Genomic DNA, 21,243 nt, shown 5'->3' with positions numbered 1-21,243 from the left:
AAGCTTCATTTTTCTGACTGTAACATAAGAGTTCAAATAGCGTTTGGCCCATATGTACAAATTAAATTATGTAGCATTTTCAGAATATACTTTTGCTCACCAACAGGAGAGCAGCGGTTGGAATAAAGACTCCCTGTGTCGGTTTTTATTCTTTTTACTTGTAATTGTAATCCCATTGGGAGTTGAGTAAAGTGAAATGTAAATAAAATATTTCATCTCAGGGAACTGGATCCAGTGTTACCATGTAACTTAATAATGTAGATTCAAAGCTAATGCCAATATTTGATCTCAGTTTATACTTGACTTTGTTCTTTGGTAATTGTTGTCATCCTGGCAGTCACCAAAGGGGACCAGCAAAGTAGAGTTATGTGAAAGCAGTTTCAAGGGGCTCATACTGCTTAGTCTGCTGCAGTCTTCTTAGACGTTGACTCCCCCTTTCTTATCACTATTTACCACCTTACCATTAAGTTGTCCTTGAGTTGGCTCTGGCTGATACACCTAAGTAGTTGGTACTTTAACTTACTAATTTTAGCTATTAATAAAAAAAATAGAAGTGCAAACACATGCACTAATATTCGTGCAGTATTCCCTTTCCACTTTCACATATACAAATGTCATATACATATGCAAATATGTGGCATGTACATATCTGGTATGCCTGATTAATTCATCTCCTCACAAAAAGAACTTCTAATACATAATGGGTGTCAAAAAGAGTATCATATCATTATACACACCATTCTGTCTATACCTATGAATATCTATACCTATGAAAATCATCCAGAAAGCAGATGTTGAAAAAAAACCCAGTCTTTGCTGACTGGGCTTTTTCCTTTGTGTTGATTGCTACGTGTGGACAAACCTGGGCATGTTGGCTCTATGTGCCTGGATTTGTGGATTTGCCATTATGCTTTCGGCTGAGGTGTTAAGAGAACACTGTTTAAGCAAGGGCCTGGGAATGTGGGAGATGGATGTTATTCATCCTTTATTTAAAAAAAATAAATCCACTCCCCACATGACGGTACAGAATTAAAGAGGCTAGAAAGTAATCATCATAAAGGAAAAACATAAAAAGAATCTGTATAACATGCTGGCTGTCCTGCCTCCAGGGCTATTCTTATAAAAGGTTTTCTAGAATGAGTCTCAGCTAAGAGCAGAGATACTTTAATTTAGGGCTTTGGAAAGGTACTTATATTTTTATTGTCATCTTTTATGCCGAGTTATGACTTTTGATAACCTTTCTTGTAGAAAATATAATTTGATATGCTGAGCTTTTGGACTGGCGGGCTTCCTGACCACGTCTCTAAAGTTGTAGGGGACGGCAGGTGGCAGGACTGCCCTGGTGTGTCGCTGAGAGAGCTCCACGGTGTTTGGAACAAGTCTTCACCATTGTGAGGCCCTCCCAGGAAAAGAGATGTTCATAAAGTCAGAATCTGTAAGCAGTAAGGTCTTAACATAAAAAATAATAAGGTTGATTTTTTTTTTTTTTCCCCTTTTCAGATTTTGGGGTAAGTGCTTTCTTAGCAACAGGGGGTGATGTTACCCGGAACAAAGTGAGAAAAACATTTGTTGGCACCCCATGTTGGATGGCCCCTGAAGTCATGGAACAGGTAAAACAAGTGATGTTTTGCTTGATATAGTAGAGTTGTACATATCATTAGTACACAGATATTTCATTCAAATCGGTCATTTTCCTAGACTACATCATGTACAAAAGATTTAATTCCCAATTGCTGGGCTTTCGCAAAGTAACATCAAAGTTGTGCCCACACAGCTTGTGACATAACATGGTCCTCATGAACGTGTGGCATGCCTGCTGTATAATTCTGTTTTTTTTTTTTTTTTCCTGGTTCCTTTCTCAGGTGAGAGGCTATGACTTCAAGGCGGACATGTGGAGTTTTGGAATAACTGCCATTGAATTAGCAACAGGAGCAGCGCCTTATCACAAATATCCTCCTATGAAAGTAATTACTATGGAAAATAATATGCTGCAGTTTTGTTTGTTTGTTTGTTTGTTTTTGTCTTTTGTCTTTTTTAGGGCCATATCCACCACATACAGAGGTTCCCAGGCTATGGGTCTAATCAGAGCTGTTGCTGCCGGCCTACGCCAGAGCCACAGCAACACCAGATCTGAGCCAAGTCTGCAACCTACATCACACCTCACGGCAATGCCAGATCCTTAACCCACTGAGTGAGGCCAGGGATCCAACTCACAACCTCATGGTTCCTAGTGGGATGCGTTTTTGCTGTGCCACGACGGGAACTCCAAAATGCTGGGTTTGAAATATGATTTAGCAGAATCCATTCCGTAGTTCTCTTTAAGCAGAGTCATTTTTCTCAGACTTGAGGAGAATTAATGGAGGGATGCAGCCAAGTTCAATGTCGTCTGGTGTTCTTGGTGGACAGAATGGGGCAAAAGTAGTACAGTTCCCAGCTTTGAAGCTTGCTTTACATTCTTAGCACAGAAGAATGTGATCGATTGGTCCCTGGAGGTTGATAGCTGTGGCAAATGCTGGTCATGGCTCTCCTCAGAGCAGAATACCCCCCAGCCTCCCCAGGAATATCTATAAATAGATTATAGCGAATAGCATCTTTGCAGATGGATAACTCAGATTTTTAGAACATTTTTTAATAGTCTGTAATATTTCATCCGCGTTCTTATAGTGTCATGTTGGTGACTCATCTGAAATAAGGGAGCCGAGTGTCTTTAGGAAGTAACATACGTTTGGATGTCATTTTTAGATTTTTGCTATTCTTTTAACTGGCCTACATTGTTGTTTCTGTTAGTTTTAGGATGGTGGTATCAGGGCTCATTTACCCAACTGGATTTTGATTTCAGGCTTTGAGTGGAATTGTTGAGTGAAATTATGAAGGTATTTTACAGAGAATATAGTCCATGTTTGTTTCAGCTTTTTCCTGGTATTTTATTTGGAAAAGTTCAGGAGGATTAAAAAAAAACCAAACCTGAGAATTAAAAAATGTTAAATAATTTTACTGAGTAAAAGTTAATACATTCTTATTGTAGAAAGTTTGGAAATACAAATATGAATAAAGAAGAAAACCAGGAGTTCCTGTTGTGGCTCAGTGGAAACAAACCCGACTAGTATCCATGAGGATGTGGGTTTGATCCCTGGCCTCACTTAGTGGGTTGGGAATCCAGTGTTGCAGTTAACTGTGGAGTAGGTCGCAGATGAGGCTTGGATCCCACGTTGCTGTGGCTGTGGGTAGGGAGGTGGCAGCAGCTTCAATTTGACCCCTAGCCTGGCAACTTTGGTATGCTGTGCATGCGGCCCTAAAAAGAAAAAAAAAAAAAAAAAAAAAGAGAGAGAGAAGAAAACCATAATCTGTAATATCATCATTCAGACAATATTTATTAAAAGCTTTAGTGTAGTTCATGACATTGTTTTTCTCTGTATGTGTATATACATATCTTTAACATAGTTAAGATTTTTTGGGGGAGTGTGTGGTTCTGTGTACACACCTGACTTTGTTAATTTAAAATTGAAGTGTGAACAATCAAAATGACCTTTCAGAGAAAAAGCCCTGAAGCACCACTAAGGACTTTTCTTCCTTCTGTTTTTCCTCTATTATTTTTCCTGCTTTTTTTTTTTCCTTCCCCTACTATTTAGTGTTTTCCCCTTGAATCCAGTCACATCGCTAATCCCAGCCTAAGGTCCTGCAGGACTTTTCTTCAGATCCCACAGATTCCCACTTTCTTCTGTTTGCTGTTATCCTCCACAAACAATAAAGGGTCACTTTAATCCTTCATCTATTCACACATCTGAAAGTGTTTGAAAAGGGTCTTGGCATGTATAGCATTTGCATAAATTAAGGCTGATTTATGCATTAATGAGGTTTTTTTTCATTTTATAGGTCAATAGTTTGCTACAAATTCTATTCTTTTTTTTTTTTTTTGGTCTTTTGTAGCGCCGCAGCCATGGCATATGGAGGTTCCCAGGCTCAGGGCTACTCTTTTTTTTTAAAGCAAGTAATGTTGATGTTGGTATAAAAGGTGGAATTTTTTTTTTACCTTTTCCATGTGAAAGCTCTATTTTGATTTTGTTTTATTCCTTTCCCAAAGCAGCATGGCCTTTTGCCCTGGTTATGGTTCTTAGTCACTCTGTTGTATCCTGGCTCTCTTTCAGTGTCTTACTGTCTGAACTTTGCCAAGTCTTTAAGCAATTTTCTGTATGTTCTCTCATTCAAAAAAAAAAAAGAAAGGCAAATCATGTGTTACCTCCTGGGATGTTGTTGATGTATTTTTAGGGCTGGTAATGTGTTACAGAATCCTTGAGTACAGGCGGTTCCTTACTCATAATAAATGACCTGTACCCATGAACGTTCCCTGCTGCTCTGGGCCTCTCCTTCCCTCCCCTCCACCACAGCCCCCTTTCCCAGCTTGGGCCCCAGCCTGCACTGAACTGTAGAGGAGCAACGTGCTCCCCCAGTCTCTGTGAGAGCCAGTTCCCAGGACGCTCTGTCTTGGTCCCTTTGGGAGATCCCTCTTAACACACAGAGCAGATTTTGTAAGCTTTGTCACTGGAGTAACAAAAAGGTGAAAGGGCACTCAAAGGGATTTGCAAAGGGAAATGAATACTTTTAAACACACGCTTTCTAGAAAATGAAAATCATGGGAAAGCACGTTTGTACCTAACGGGGCGGGGGTGGGGTGGGGTGGTTCTTGGAGGCTTTGGTGAAAAATGAATGAATTCAGTTGTAGCTATCGCTGTCCTGAGATTCTGTCTTCCTGTTTGTTTCTGCTACAGGTGTTAATGTTGACTTTGCAAAATGACCCACCCACTTTAGAAACAGGAGTAGAGGATAAGGAAATGATGAAAAAATATGGCAAGTCCTTTAGAAAATTGCTTTCACTGTGTCTTCAGAAAGATCCCTCCAAAAGGTAGGTCAAGCTGAACGGATAAGTGAGTGACCTGGGTGGGGTCATGACAAAGCTTGGTTTGTGGATAAGAAAAGGCTTTGTGGGGATGCCTGAAGGGTACTTCTAATTTGAGGAAAATCTACTCTGGTCCCCAGACTTCTAGCCTGTTAGAGAAAGACAGCTTGTGTCTAAAAGGAAGAAGAGCAAGCGAGGACGAGGGAGAAGGAGAGGACCATTTTTAGTGTTAATAAGATACACTGTGCTTGTTAGGTGTGGGCTCTGTCATCAGAGGAAATGAAGTAAAACAGAAATCACAAGAAATTGGCAGTGGTGCATTCAGAAGCTGAGCTAATATTCTGCACTGTGTAGGTTGAGCTGACCTCTCAGGATTTGAATATCCTGCCAGCGCCAGTCTAAACCTGGCCGAGCTATTGAATTTTGCATGAGCTTCCTTCTAGTTGCAGAACAAGTTGTTTGTGCTGTTTAAAAGATTATCAGTAAAGAAGATTAACATTTTTACATTCGAAAGATTAATCATATAAACAGAAGCAAATGGTTTTCAATTAACTTTAGTATTTCCTCTTTCTTCTTGGGTTATTGCCCTGCACTGTGCTCTATTTTCTGAGTTTTGTTTCTTCCCCATTCGTTTCTGTGACTTTGAAACATCCTGGGTAGTGATAGTAGAGCCCAGTAGGGCCCAGTGTCCTTTGTCACTTCAAGGAGAAGGCTAAAGACATGAACTGCACACAAACCTTGGCTGGGTAGCCCTTTGTGCTGCTTGGCCGTGCATGGCATTGTCCTGACAAACGGTGGACTTGGTTTACACACCCAGAGAGGCCGCCGAGAAGTTATTGCTACGCTCATCCACCCAGGGCTCCAATTTGATACTTCTGGTCTAAGACATAAAAACTGGCTTCTCTTCTCAAACTTTCTTTTGCAAGGAAGAACCCTCCTTTGGGAAGGATTCCTTTATTCTTAAGTTCTTTAGGAAACGTAAGCCTTTCACCTTTGCACAGAGATCTACTCTTTGAGGACGCTACCCTTCTCTAAAATAAACACGGTTTGTGTTATTTTACCCATTCTTTGTAGCAGGTTTCTTCATTCCTTCACATTTTACTGAATTTGCCTTTGCGTCTTTTCTTTATCAGTCACCTTTCTCATGGAGCCAGGTCTAAAGACTCTTTGTTGTTAAGCATTTTGAAAATTTTTATTGTAGGGAGTTCCTGTCGTGGCGCAGCAGAAATGTATCCGACCAGGAACTATGAGGTTGCAGGTTCAATCCTTGGCCTCACTCAGTGGGTTAAGGATCAGGCGTGCCATGAGCTGTGGTGTGAGTCACAGACGTGGCTTGGATCTGGCGTTGCTGTGGCTGTGGCTTAGGCTGGCAGCTGTAGCTCTGATTAGATCCCTGGCCTGGGAACCTCCATATGCCATGGGTGCAGCCCTAAAAAAAAAAAAAAAAATTTTTTTTTTTTTTTAATTTTGTGAAAGGGCTACAACACTTGCTTGCAGCCCTAACTTGTCTACCCGGTTAGGACTGGGTTATGATAGATTGTCCTTGTGGTTTTCGAGCTGTTTGAGATGCTGCCTGGTGGTGGTGATGTGTAACCACAATTCCAGCTCTTTCAGAAAAGGATTCTCTAGGGTAAAATTGTTAGCTTACTTACTGATGTAACAATATATTTGTTAGGAGACTTGTGATTTGGTCAAAATAAATTAGATGAGACTGTCATACATTATACTTAATAAGCCACCCTTATTTTTCAATAATCTTGAAAATCTTTCCAGGTTTTATTATACGAGCCCAAATATCAGGTTCCCACCACCCCACCAAACAACAGCAATAATCACAAAACTTTTAGTAAAGAGGCATGCACCATGTATTTGAATGCACACAAAGTTGTTCCCTCAGAGTGCTCTCTTAGTAACATTATTGATCTACAAAGTATTCGTAGCTTAAGGACTTCTTTCAGATGTTTTTCTCTATAACATAATCTGTTTTCACTATTGTGCAATTGTCCTCTATAACAAACAGAGTGTTCATGGTGCACAAACTTCCCATCTGACTCTTTCTTTTAATGAAAAGACACAATGTGGGAAGCTTGGGGGGAAAAATTCAGGAAATGTGAGAATGGAAAAAAGCAATATTGTTGCATTGTTCGTTATAGGATGCAATTTATGTATTCATTACTGAATTAATAAGTAAATGTTTAATTGCTGCACAATTCTGAAGGGAACCGTGACTATTTCCTGTCTTCTCTGTCTATGTTTGTGTTGTCCAAGGAGTCTTCCTCTTCTCCTGTCCCCTTCCGCCTCTCTTTCAATACTTCCTTCAAAGGCCTCATCTTCTTCTTCTTTTTTTTTTTTTTTTTTTTTTTTTTTTGTCTTTTTGCTATTTCTTTGGGCCGCTCTTGGAGCTGTAGCCGCTAGCCTACGCCAGAGCCACAGCAGCGCAGGATCCGAGCCACGTCTGCATCTCACACCACAGCTCACGGCAACGCTGGATGGTTAACCCACTGAGCAAGGGCAGGGACCGAACCCGCAACCTCATGGTTCCTAGTCAGATTCGTTAACCACTGAGCCATGACGGGAACTCCCTGAGTACCTTTTTTAGCAATGGTTGAAAAGGTATCACAAGGGAACAGTGACCAGGACACAGTCATTCCTGTGAGGGAGCCCTCAGGCTAGCTGAGAAGGAGCTGTGCTTTTTGGAAAACCTTGAGAACTTGTGAAACTTTCCTACTGCAAGAGAGCTGGGTGTGGGAGCTGTTGGCCTCATCCGAGTCTGTGCTCTGCACTTGCACAAAGAGTTCCTTATATTTGGGTAGTGGAACATCTTGCTCTTCTTAAAAATGAGCCTTAATCATATAGGTTATATACTTCCTATGGATGGCAACCTTAAAAAGGAACCAGCTTTTTTTTTTTTAAGGAAAAAAGGGGTGGGTGTTGCAGAGATAAATCCTTTGGAAACAAAATTTGAACATTTCTTTTAGGGGGAGGGATGGGGTGGGTGAAAAAAGCAGCTGTGCCAGACAGGGGTCAATGTGTTGTTAGAAATTAAAACACCTATTTTTAGAACTAGTTAAACTGTATCATATTCATCCTAAATCCTTCAAAAATTATTTTCAGTCTCAGTGGACTTTGGTTTATCCATATGTATTTGAAATCCTGTAAGGGATTTTCTTCTGTGAATGTTGGTACTTGCAGACTCCCACATTGTTTTTAAGGATTTAAAATTGAATCATTATTCAAAGCCTGGGCTGTCATTTTGCTGGTATAGCATTTCTCATAAAATGGTATTTGTATTTACATGATATTGCATTGCTTGATCATTGTTAGTGGCCATGTAAGACATAACCGTGCTTATAGAATTGTTTCTTTTGTGGGACTTGGCTAAGAGGCAGGCAGCATTGTTGGTTGCACGTTAACCCTATACTAGTAATCTCTATAGCATAAGACTAAAACAGGAAGTTCTCTTGTGGTGCAGTGGGTTAAGGAGCTGGCATTGTCACAGCTGTGGTGCAGGTTGCACCTGTAGCGCAGGTTTGATCCCTGGCCTGGGAACTTCCACATGCCACAGACTAAAACAAACAAAGCACTCAACCTCCTTAAAATCAGAGAGCATGCACCTCGGCTTTTCTCATACCTTCTATTACTTTCTTCCCTTCTTCATTGTCTTCATTCTTTCCATTTCCATCTTAACATAATTTTTATGGGAATAGTTTGGCACATGTAGGATTTGACTCTAAAATGGACCTGCTTATTTAGTTCTTCTCTGTATAGGGTAGAAATTACCCATTATTTAACATAAATATTAAGCCTCTTAAAAAAGGAATGTGGCTTTTCTTAAACTACTTCTCTTATGTCGGATGTGTTTCTGTATTTTTTGATGAAGCCTAAGAGTGGAGTCCAGAGAAAAGGGTTTTCTCTACAGTGCGCTTTTCCCCTTTACAGCCTTGGTTACCATAGAAATGACCTTGCTGGGGAAAGGAAGGTATTTTCCCAGGCCTGTACCTCCAAGTATGTCTGGCATTTCCCAGCCTTCTCCCTACCTCAGTCCTACACTTGACCTTGGTGTGTAGAGGGGAGGTGAGGGTGCAGAGCAAAGAGAGAGACGTTTGTGGCTCTCCTCTTCAGTGCCTCCACTGTGCTTTTTTTTTTTTTTTTTTTTTTTTTTTAATTAGCATGAGTCTTATGTTCATTACATCATTCTTCTATATTCCCTATTGTATTGAACAGATGTTGAGAATTTGCTGCTAACTCTAGCTCGAGGAGTTGTGGTTCAGTGCCCAAATGTCTAGTAGCATCACTTTTACTCCATAGTTGATTATGGCATAGAATTGAACTGTAGCAGTTTTGTGGTCTGTGTTAGGCTTTGGGGAATATAAAAAATGAATACTGTGTGGTCCCTGTCTTGAAAGGGCTGATAACCTAGTGGGGGTAGAGGCGGGGAGATAGAGGAACAGATTATTACAAAGTGGAATGTGGGTGCATTGATAAGTGAGCACCAAGGTGGGAGCAATGAATTCTCCCGTGTAGGAGCTGGGAGAAGTATCTCTGAAGACAGGTGACGTTTAAATTGGTTCTTGACTGCCAAGCAACAGCATGCCATTTGGTTGCAAAAAATCCTGAAGCAAGAAAAGCAGTATGTGCTTTGCCCTAAAAGAGCAAGAGATGAGTGAGACCATTACTGTGGTTGGAGAGTGGAGTCCATGTGGGGGTGATAGGAAGCGAGGCTGGAGGACTTGGGCTCTCAGGCCACTGAAATCCATTAGGAGGGATAAGAAATTGTGGTGTGTTTTTTTTTTTTTTTTTTTTTTTTCTTTTTTTTTCTTTAAATTGAAGTATAGTTGATTTACAGTGTCATGTCAGTTTTAAGTATACAGCAAAATGATTCAGGTATACATTCTTTTTCAGGTTCTTTTCCCTTGTAGGTTATTACAAAATATTGAGTGTGGTCTCTGTGCTATATACTAGGTCCTTGTTGGTTATCTATTTTATCTATGGTGGTGTGTATGTATTAATTCCACCTCCTAATTAACCCCTCCCCCCACTATGCTATCCCTTTTGGTGACCACAAGTTTGTTTTCTGTGTCTGTGAGTCTGTTTCTGTCTTGTGAATAGGTTCATTTGGAAGCAACCTAAATGGCCATTGACAGATGGATGGATAAAGAAGAAACAGAGTGCATACACACACACATATACATACAGTGGAATATTACTGTCATAAAAAGAATGAAATATTTACAGCAACATGGATAGATCTAAAGATTATAAGTAAGTCAGACAGAGAAAGACAGATATCATGTGATATTGCTTATATGTGGAACCAAAAAAAAAAAAGTTTTGTTTAGGAGCCAACTAGGAAGCAATGTGGATGATGGGTTGGAATGAGGAAGAGAGAAGTGATAGGCAGACCAACCAGGAGGCTGTGTTAACTGTATTGGCCAGAGAGGGTGAGGGTTTCAATCAGAGCAGTGGCCCCAAGTTCCTTAATCATCTGAATTTTCTTAAGTTGCCTTTCTTTTCACTTTGTAAAATTAAATGTAAGTTATTTTGTGTGTCTCTTGGGCTTTATAATTTTGTGTCCTCTTCCGAGGTACCAGACATGCTCATCCCTCAGACAGTAGTTCTCTGTGTTCTGTCCTTTCCTTCCCCCAACCACAGCTGCCGTATTTGAATGTTCTGATCTTCCTCTTACAGTCTGACAGCACAGTCTCTTATCTGCCAGGTTGTTAGTTGCTCGAGGAAGTATTTATGTCCACCATGTTCATTGGAGGGTGCCCAGCAGTTAGCATAATACCTGACAAACAGCAGATGCTCAACACATATTTACTGAGAGATTGGAAGGATGAATTTGGAGTAGCTGGAGGCCAAAAACTTTGCTGATGATTGATAAGAATAGTGTTTGTTAAAAAAACAACCAAACAACCACAGTTAAATCATGTACAATAGCAGTGGTTTTTGTTTGTTTGTTTTTGTTTTAACTTCTAGTGTCTGGTAAACAACTTACAAAAACAAGGTCCATGGTGCATGTTTGTGAATTTCAGCCAGCTTACCAAGAAATGACAAAATATAAAACGTGGCCTCCCTGTTGTTTAGACCTTTGTTTACTCAAAGCAGTTAGTAATTAGGGGCTGTTGATGGCCCTGGATGTGGTGATTTGGGGTTCTTTGTTGGGTACCTGCAACCAGTGTTCCATTTGAAATTGAGAAAAAGAGCAATAACAATTTAAAGAGAAAATTTCTTTGCACAGAAAATCAGTTTATGGCCCCTGTAGACTTAAACAGTTTGTACACTATTGCACTTAATGACGTTTTCTCACTTTTTTATGTGCTTGGGTTTGGTCCCTGGAAACATTTTTATGGAGCTTCTTCAAAGCAAAGGTTTCTAGTCTCTTCAAGTAAGAGGACTCCTTTTAAACGTGCATCCCCTCAACACAATCCTCTCAGTCCCCGTGGCGGTCATTGCCTGAGAGGAGACCTAATGTGAGTCAGTCACGTGCCCTTCCCCCTCCCGATTTTTTAATATGAAAAATTTAAAACATACAGAAGAGGTGGAAAAAAAAAAAAAAGTACAATGTTTACTTCTACACCAACACCTAGATTCAACAGTTATTAACCTTTTCCATATCTGCTATACCTATTTATCTACGTTGTATTTGCGGAACAGTTTGAAAATAAGTTAGAGACTTAATACATCAGCTTGCATTCCGTCCAAGTAAAGGCATGTTCCTGCGTAACCACAGTAGTTTTCCACACCTTAGTAAATCAACAGTAATTTCCTAAGGTTGTCTAATACCTAGCACACTCAAATGTCTCTATTTCTAAATGTCTCCTGTAGCTTCTCCCCCATCTCCTTCAAACTCAGGATTAAGGGAAGGGTCACATGTTGCATTTGGTTTTATGTTTCTTTAAGTCTGTCTTAATCTAGGACAGCCCCCTCATAGCTCCCCTCTTCTTATATGATGCCAACATTTTGAAGAGATCAGGCCAGTTGTCTAGCTGACTGCCTTATCCTCTAGGTTCATGTGATACTTCCTGTGTGGCTGCCCTAGTTCTAGAAGGAATTATCGATGAAGGAAGCTATTTTTTCTTTTCTTTTTTTTCTTTTTAGGGCTGCATTCGCAACTTGCGGAAGTTCCCAGGCTAGGTGTTGAATCGGAGCTATAGTTGCCAGCCTACATCACAGCCACAGCAACGCCAGATCTGAGCTGTAGATCTGCGACCTACACCAGAGCTCACGACAATGCCGGATCCTTAACCCACCGAGTGAGGCCAGGGGTCGAATCCGCATCCTCTTTTGGATACTTGTCAGATTTGTTACTGCTGGGCCACAGTGGGAACTCCAGGGAAGCTAGTCTTTATGGAAGAGTGCTAGTTAATAAACAGAGAAGGAATGGTAGAAGGAGGAAAATCAGTATTCTGCTACCTCCAATGTAATAACTTTTTGGGCGAAGATGCTAAAACCATTAGGTGAAACTTTCTCCAGAAGAGGATATTCAAATAATACTTGTCAATTGCAGTGGGGAAACCCTCTCTACAGTGGAGAGATCTCAGGCCTGGGGACCAAGTGGTTAACCTTAACATCCCTTCCAGCAAAATAACCCTTCATCATGCGCCCCTCATGTGCTGCAGTAAGACATATACAGCATCTATGCAGTATTCTTCCCCCAAATACTTGAGTCACCCAACCCAAGCATTCAGACCCAGCTTTCAGTGTACGGGAACCTCAGGATAGAGAAACAAGTTCAGTGACACCCTGAGGGGACAATCAGACCAATCCAATAATGCTTTTGCATGAATTTTGCATTTTATTAGTCACCATCCTATTTACCTTTCCCTGAAAAACAGTAGTCCATGTACACTTGAGATAGGGTGACTTGGTGGGCAGACAGAACTTGTACCCATAATGCTTGGTCCCCTTGCAGTAACTGACACTCTTGGGGAATCATAGAACAAATTATAGACCCCTGCAGACTGTAATTTCTTTGATAGGGTCATATCGCAGCCTGCACTGCTTCTTAATAAATGTAGGGATTTAGCTCACAGATGCGTCAGTCTGCCACCTTTTAGAAACACTGAATTCGCTTAGTGAAGTGTAAGGATGAAGGATGGAAAATTGATCATGCCCCAAATATTTAACTTACAGGAGTTTATGTGTTTTGCAGTAGAGGTGTTTGGAAAGAACTGGAAAATTGGCACTATTTTATTTGGTGCCAGCTTGTGATTAATTTAGTTTCTGGTTTTGCTATTTCTGATCCAGAGGGACTCTAGGATTAAGTTGTTTCATCAAGGCAGAGTCTTTATTGAGTGGTCATTGTTTCAACTCTAATCTATTATTGATCTTTCAGGCCCACAGCAGCAGAACTTTTAAAATGCAAATTCTTCCAGAAAGCCAAGGTAACATGCTTAAAAACCCAAGTAAATCTGCTATTTTTGAAATCACTATGAATTTCTCTGTATCATACCTGATGGTAAACCTTTGGGAATATTTGTTTTGCAGAACAGAGAGTACCTGATTGAGAAGCTGCTGACAAGAACACCAGACATAGCCCAAAGAGCCAAAAAGGTAAGCGCCATTAGCCGGCCTGCCCCGGGGGAGCTGTTCCCAGCTGTTCTGTAGGAAGTGGAGCCTACAGAAAAATAGCAAAAAGATTTCCACATACTCAGGATATGTTATTTAGAGGTTATCTGATGAGTGATTACTCAGATAACTGCTTTTTTTTTTTTTTTTTTTTTTTTTTGCCTTTTGGTTATCTCAGCCTGCTGCTGTGTGTTTGGGTGTGGAAACAATGTGAAACTTCAATGATTTCATTTTTCCACTTATCAGCTTGGCTTAAAGAAGGTCAGAAGGGGATTGTGTTGAGGCTTGAAGAGGGAGAGGTAAAGTATCTTTGAATATCTCCCTTGAGGGGATTTCACTGAGGAGGAACAGTCATTTTTAATCAGTTTGAAATGACAAAATGAAAAACAAAACTTGTGTTTTTAGTGGTTGTTTTGACTATCTGTGGGATACAGGTTCTTTCCTCATGAAAGACCTATTTTTTTTGTGGTGGATGCCATGTTAACTAGACTATGTTAATAATTACCAGAACAACTTTCCATTCTAAGTTTCTTAGATTTTTTAAAAATGGTATATATGTGTGAATGTGTTTATTTATGTGTTTATCCAGAGTTTTATTTACTTGTAATAACAGATTTCATTTTGGTATGAAACCTAACAAAATTTGACCTCCGGTTTGGTTTGTTTTCATTTGGTTTTAAAAGGATGTTAGATATTTATAACGGAAACTTGATGTAGTCACAGATTAGAAAGGGGAGGTTCTTTTTTTTTTCCCTTTGTGTAATTCATAGTTATAGGGAAAGCTGATATGAATCTGAGTTGTCTGGTCTAGCAATACAATTGGCAAAGAAATATGCATTAGAGATTGCATGTCATCATGGCTGGGTGGAAGCAGCTTGGACTGGTCACTTCCAGACATTGCCTTTTCTAAAACATTGGGTATGAAGTGCATTTGGCTGATTCTTTAGAATTGCTTTAAAAGGATTTTAAAAGTGACTTCAGTAAATGACCCAACCTGTCTGGGTATCTGAGCCCTTCTCCTGGACCCGCCACAGCTGGTCCTCTGGCTGTGGGCCCGGGTGAGAGATGGGGCATTGCTGGGCTGACTGCAGAGACCTGAGTCTGGGTTGGTCAGCGGGATGGCTCTGAGGGAAAAGTGAATGCTTGGTGATGGCCCATCAGAGTGGCGCACCCCAAGGGGCAGCACAGAAAAGCTGAAGCTTTGGTTTGAGGCCACAGGAAGTCAGAGGGCCCGACAGAATGCAAGGGCTCCATTGGGAAGGCCCTGGGGTGTCTGGGTCTAGCTGGGGCCCTCTGATCAGATCACTACTATGTCAGCCAGAGTTGAAGAACCCTGTTAGAAAGCCACCGACTTACACAGTGTGTGTCCTCAAAGGACATTGGCTTTGGTTTCCACTTTTTTTGCTAGAAAGTTCCCTCTGATCTCATCCTATAGTTGTTCCCCAGAGGGGCTTTCCCAGGCTGGTGTTCTTCCCAGACCTCCAGCCTCACCTCTAGCTCCTTATTACAGGGCTTCCTCTCAAGTGCAGGGTTGCCAAACCTAATCTCCCCGTGCTCTGGGCTTCTTTCTGAGCTACCCAACCTCGGAACTCTGGGATTATTTTCCTCATCTCTCCTCCTTTGTCGTCCCATCTAAACCTGTTCCAAGTCCTCTCCATGTCTGCTCCACAGCATTGCTTGGAACATTTCTACCTGTTTTTAACAACTGCAGTAGATTCTATCTCCTCCCCCACCCCATTCCTCCTTAGACACTATTGCAAGATTAACTTTCTTTTTCTTTCTTTCTTTCTTTTTTGTCTTTTTGCCTTTTTTAGGGCCACTTCCCGTGGCACATGGGGATTCCCAGGCTAGCGGTCTAATTGGAGCTGAAGTTGCCAGCCTACACCAGAGCCACAGCACCTCGGGATTTGAGCCATATCTGTGACCTACAGCACAGGTCATGGCAATGCCAGATCCTTAACCCACTGAGCAAGGCCAGGGACCGAACCCACAACCTCATGGTTCCTAGTTGGATTTGTTAACGACGGCGCCATGACAGGAACTCCAAGATTAACTTTCTAATCATGTCATTTAACTGCTCAAAAGTGGTTTCCAAATTAAACAAGAAAAGCAAATAAGTGAAAAAAAAAAAAAATCCTATCAAAGTTCGAGCTTTGTAGCCTTGAATTCATGGCATCATTTTACCTTCCCACCTTATGTAGTTGACCCCTAAACAACCTGTCAAACCTCTGTGCAATCAAAAATCCAAATGTAAGTTATAGTCGGCCCTCTATGTATGCGACTCCTGTATCTATGGATTCCATGAACTGTGGATTGTGTTGTACTGTAGTATTTACTATTGAAAAAAAAAAAAATCTGTGTATAAGTGGAACTTGCACAATTCAAACCTTTTTGTTCAAGCATTAACTGTATTCTAAACTCCAGCTAAACGGCACCACCTATAGTTCTCACTACATAACCCATACTTTCTTGTGAGATGCCATCAATGTAGAAGGCTTCTGGAGTTCCCACTGTGGCACGACAGGATTGGTGGCATCTTGGGAGTGCTGGGATACAAGATTCAATCCCCAACCTGGCACAGTGGGTTAAGGATCCAGCGTTGCTGCAGCTGCGGCTTGGGTCATGACTGCAGCTTGTGTCTGATCCCTGGCCTGGAAATTCCATATGCCATGGGGTGGCCACACATGGGGGGCACGGGGGATCAAAAAGAAGGCTTTTGATTTTTCTTTTTAGAAAAATATTTAGATTATTTATTACATAGTATTGCATATTAGTGTGTTGTGCACTCCAAATTTCACTTTGCACATATCTTAATAAGCAGCAGAGTTTTAGGAGCTATGATTTTGCAGCCATCTCTTCTGCCCTTTTATTGGCTCCTTGTCCTTTGACTTAAACCTTAGGGCTTGTTTCCCCATCTGTCCTTTCAAACAGGAAATGGCCACACACCTCGGTCACAGGGGGAGTAAAGGGAGAATGTAAACTAATTCTGTAAATGTCTTATAGAAAAGAAGGGCCCATAATAATGTTGTTCTGGCTCTCCAGCTTCACTTGTTGGCTGTTTTCCTGTCCTAATTCTCATTTTAAAGTGCCCTTTGGTTGTCAGCTACACTCCACCTCTTGCCCACAGGTTCAGTGGCAGGTATGTTGACCAGGTCATTGATCACAGTGTATGTCTTGTTCATACACTGTAAGTGTTAAGTGCCAACAAATGTTTGCTGACTCAGTGAACACAGGCTTCAGCGTACCAAGGAATGGCCATCTGAAACTCTGTCACTCACTTGAACCCCCAGAATGCTTGGCATATACTTCTTCCGAGGATTCCTGTCTACAGGCAACAAACCTCCCTCCCTTCCTTAAACCCATGTTGCTAAGCAACCATACTGTTACTTATTTCAACCCCCCCCCCCCCCCCCGCTGGCTTGGCCACTGGGGAGTAAATATTGTTTTATTTTTTTACTTTTTAAATTTTTTTGTCTTTTTTTTTTTTTTTTTTTTTTTTTTTGTCTTTTTGCCATTTCTTGGGCCGCTCCCATGGCATATGGAGGTTCCCAGGCTAGGGGTCTAATTGGAGCTGTAGCCACCAGCCTATGCCAGAGCCACAGCAACACAGGATCTGAGCTGCGTCTGCAACCCACACCACAGCTCACGGCAATGCCAGATCGTTAACCCACTGAGCAAGGGCAGGGATTGAACCCGAAACCTCATGGTTCCTAGTTGGATTCCTTAACCACTGAGCCACGATGGGAACTCCAGTAAATATTGTTTTAATCACCATGTTCATTAAAAATCTTTGTGGTAGGATGCCTTTGCTTGCCTTGGGTTCTTACAGTATTTGAGTAAATTTGATTTAAAAGTTGGCATAGAGTTTTTAGTGTTATTTGTGTTATTCATTCTTGGACTTTATTACCTGCTCAGCTGCCTACCTTCCAGTTTGCTGTAGTGCCTCCTAGTTGACTGTGCTAGTTTCTCTGTGTGGATTTGTTCCTCACAGGCTCCTCTTTGAATGTTGATCCCTTGGTTTTTGTCTCCTCAGTTTGTTGTTGGGAAAACAGGGAGAGACAGTTGATTGGTATGCCATTGTTCACACGACAGCCGAGCCTGTCGACCAAACTCTGGACGTTTAGGCAACCATGTCGATTTGATATTTGTTGTCCTAAACCACAGTCTCTACTTCTTTTTCATTATGGTAATCAAAATTAGGAGATAATTTTCAATACACATTTCTCTCTAACATGAATTGCTCTCACATTTAAGAGAGAAGGATGGATGCAGCTGCTCTCAGGAAGTCCGCAAAGACCACCAGTGCAGCCCTTCGGCGTGCAAGAGACAGAGGCTTATCGTATTCAGGGTGGCCCAGAATGTGAAGCCTTAATTGGGAGCCACATATTTCCATGTGGGTATTTGATCTTGTCTGCATCCAGAATGACTCCTCTAAATCAGGAGAAAAAAATAGGACAAAAGAAACAGTTTTAGCTTCTCTAGTAAGTTAGTAAAATAAAATGATTTTTTGGGGATGTGGTGATTGCAGGAATTGGGGATATTTGGGTTTTTCCGCCTCCATTTTGGGCTCTTTTGCTGAAAGATAGTGTTGTTTAAGGATTATCTTAATATTCTTTCACCCTGATTTTTCTGTCTGTGAAATGGAAATTCTGTCTGACGCCAGGATTGTGATGAAGGGTAATGGAGATATGATGTTCCTGGACCACGGGGCGCTGTGTGAGATCTAAATGAGAGCAAGCTGATGATGGCCCATGAGAACAGGGTGACGTGCAGCTGTATAATTGTTTTTTTTCAGCTTTTCACTTATCATTGTGCATAAGAAGAGAAGGCTTCATGTAGCCATTACTTCTCGTATGGCTTTTTTAGGGGCTCGTCTCCAGCCGTCTTTTGGGGTTTGATAGCTTGACCGCAGGGTGTTCCACCATTTATGCTCCTGGATTCACTGGGTAGAGAAGGGTGTAAGTCATTCTTTTAGAATCAAATGCAGATGCTTAGGGTTGCCTGCACTTCTATAGGAGCATCTCAGCCTCCACGCTGGCCCCAGTGGCAAGATAGGGGCAAAGGGACGTCTAAATGCCAGCTGCTCTGCCAAAACACATATTGGCCAGAGAAGGGATAAGGTGGGACAATGTGACCCAGTTCGTCTTTGTTATATGGTTGCCAGTGTCTTCATGGGCAGTAGAGTCACTGGAGGATTCTTTTGTTTAAATTTTTCTTAATTATGAAACTGAGAAGTTAGAAATGGTGAGCGATTATGAAAAGGAGGAAAGGGACGTTGTGTCCCTGATACATGTGGATGGGCCACTGTGAACTGGAAGAACTCGGGTGGCATTTGTGGGTCCTGGAATTTCTTCTGTGAGGCTCTAAGATTGGATTCCTATTAAGGACCTAAGGCGGTTGGTTCTATTTGGTCCTCCTGTGTGCTTAGGAATCAGCAGATAGGAATGCTATAATTCACATTTACCTAGTAATTGATAAGTATTGATAACTTGTACTGTCTTCACTTTTTATTTGGAAATAATTTCAGATGTACACAAAAGTTCCCAAACAGTACAGAAATTTCTGTATATATTTTCTTGTACTCTTTCTTTGGGAACGTTTCAAAGCTATAGACATGATACCCTTTATCTTTAAACATACTTCAGTGTATAGTTTCTAAAAACAAGGACATTCTTTTATTATATATAACTGTATAATTGTCAAAATCAGGAGATTAACAGTGACACAGTTTACTTCTCAGACCTCATACAAATTTTGCCAGTTTTGCCACTGGTCGTTTACCTGGTCCGGGATCCCATTCAGAACCATGTAATTGTTAGGTCTCCTGTAGTCTCCTTTAATCTGGAATAGCCTTCTTGTTCTTTCACAGCTGTGACACTTGGAAGAGTATAGGACCGTTATTTCGTGGAATGTTCCTCGGTTGGGGTTTGTCTGCCACGTTTTCACGATTGGTTCAGTTTATGCATTTTTGATGGAAGTGTCTTGGAAGTGGGGCCGTGTTCTCTTGGCACATCATGTTACAGGCACATGGTATTGATTTATTCCTTTCCTGGTGGTAACTTTGATCACAGGCATATAGAAGTACCAGCCAGCTTTTTTATTGTAAATACATTTACCCCTTCATAGGAGGGATTCATTAATATTACATTTCCTCTTTATAGTAAACATTAAAAGGTGAAGTAAATGTACTTACTGTAGTGAGGTTCGTCTCTTGTCAAGGAATTGCTTACATTGGTGTTGTTATGGTCGTGCAGTCACAGAATGTTAATGGCAGGATTTCCTTGTGATTTCTCAGCAGCCTTGCAAACCAGGAACTCTTTACTAGCATGCGACGATCAGTTTGAGGTGGGAGGTGGCAGTGATGCTGTTCCAGTCCCGGCACCTGCTCTGGAAGTAGCAGTAGCTGGATCTTTGAGCTTTCTGGGTCACCTGCCTAATCTTTCTGAGCCTTAATCTGTCAAATGGAGCCGAAGACGCTTACATTGTACTTCCCTGGGGATGAGAGGTGATCTGCCCAGGGGGCTTGTGCTGTGTTTGACTTAGCAGGTGCTCTGTCCAGCAGCGGCTTCCATGACTGTCATGTAATTAAGGCGACTAATTATTGTGGATACAGGAGACAGGTGTTTTGCAACTATGTAGTGAGATAGGGAAGAAGGGAGGAGGCCTGGTAGCAAATGAGTGATGAGGGCATCCCCTCACTGTGGCAGCCCCCTCTACCATGTGAAGTATAGTGTGTCTGTTTGTGAAGAGCCTAAGAAGAGTAAGAACTAAAAACACACAGGGCTGATATCCTTTTACAACTTTTAGATCACTGTCATATAAGCTTCCTTATTTATTCTAAACAGTTGTGCTCCAAGACAGGTAGGGCAGGTATTATTCTTACCTGTTACAGAGGGAAGTGTGAGATGAGAAGTGATTTGCCTAAAGTCACATGCCTGATAAGAGGCAATTCTTATTTCTGGTTCTGGGCTCTTGCCCTCAAATTGTACCTTAGAAGGATGAAGAAGAGACAAGAGAGGATAAGAAGGGAATTTAGATGGAGAGGGTGGGCAGAGTTAAATGACCAAATAGGAGAAGCAGTCAGGGCAGTCCACTTGTCATTCTCATGGTCTGTAGCCTGTATTTAATATGTGGTGGTGGTGGGGGGGTGTCCATGCCATTTGTGGGCACTAGGAGATCCTATGAGCTCCCTAATAGGAATGTGGGGAGTCTGCCAGTGCTCTAGCAGCTGTGGAGAGAATAAGGTGATAAAAGGGCTTTGGGAATTCTAAAGGGAAGAAAGGTGTCTAGTAAGAGTTTGGTAGCTTCAGTAGTTGTTAAAATCTGCTGGAAATTCAGCTTCATAACATGGGAAAGGTGATAATACCTATCTTATACTTTTGCGGGTGAAATTAGGTAAAATGTAGGAAGCGTGCAGCACAGTAGTTGGCACAAGATAATAAATGGTGTTAGTTATTGTCCTAATCATATAATCACACATAATGCTTATTATAACAGTTTTGTTACTATACTGTCACTGTTGTTTTTGAAACCTTTTTTTGTTGCCTCTGCGGGCACCACTGCTGCTGTCCCTGTTTCTGCTGTTGCTCTAAGAGCTGCCACCATTACTACTGCTACCGGTAGTGGACCCTGAGGTGCAGACAGGTAAAGGACACAGTCCAGGTGATTAAACTCGCCTTTCAGTGGGGGACACAGTTTAAGCACCACAAGACATGTAAAGCTCAAAGAGTAGCAGAGAATAAATACTTCAGGATCTGAACATAGAATATGTACCACAG

At 41.4% G+C, this 21,243-nt stretch overlaps 1 protein-coding gene across 2 annotated transcripts in view; it reads left to right on the top strand.

The window, feature by feature from the left end:
* The window catches only part of STK39 (serine/threonine kinase 39), a 310,330-nt gene that overhangs the window by 112,854 nt on the left and 176,233 nt on the right, over positions 1–21,243 (top strand). For both annotated transcript variants that reach the window (XR_014829495.1, XM_003133454.7), the window contains exons 6-10: positions 1,501–1,610; positions 1,863–1,964; positions 4,767–4,900; positions 13,233–13,281; positions 13,385–13,450. Coding sequence is in view for 1 of the 2 variants with exons in the window: in XM_003133454.7 (XP_003133502.3) it covers positions 1,501–1,610; positions 1,863–1,964; positions 4,767–4,900; positions 13,233–13,281; positions 13,385–13,450 (461 nt within the window). In the remaining variant the exon portion in view is untranslated. The remainder of the gene's footprint in view (positions 1–1,500; positions 1,611–1,862; positions 1,965–4,766; positions 4,901–13,232; positions 13,282–13,384; positions 13,451–21,243) is intronic.

This window comes from Sus scrofa, chromosome 15, assembly GCF_054392235.1.
Source record: "Sus scrofa isolate SSC_HxYL_T2T_F1_AM1 chromosome 15, Sscrofa_HxYL_maternal_Yorkshire_Landrace_v2.0, whole genome shotgun sequence".
NCBI classification, from domain to species: domain Eukaryota; kingdom Metazoa; phylum Chordata; class Mammalia; order Artiodactyla; family Suidae; genus Sus; species Sus scrofa.
This window is presented reverse-complemented; position numbering and strand designations above follow the sequence as displayed.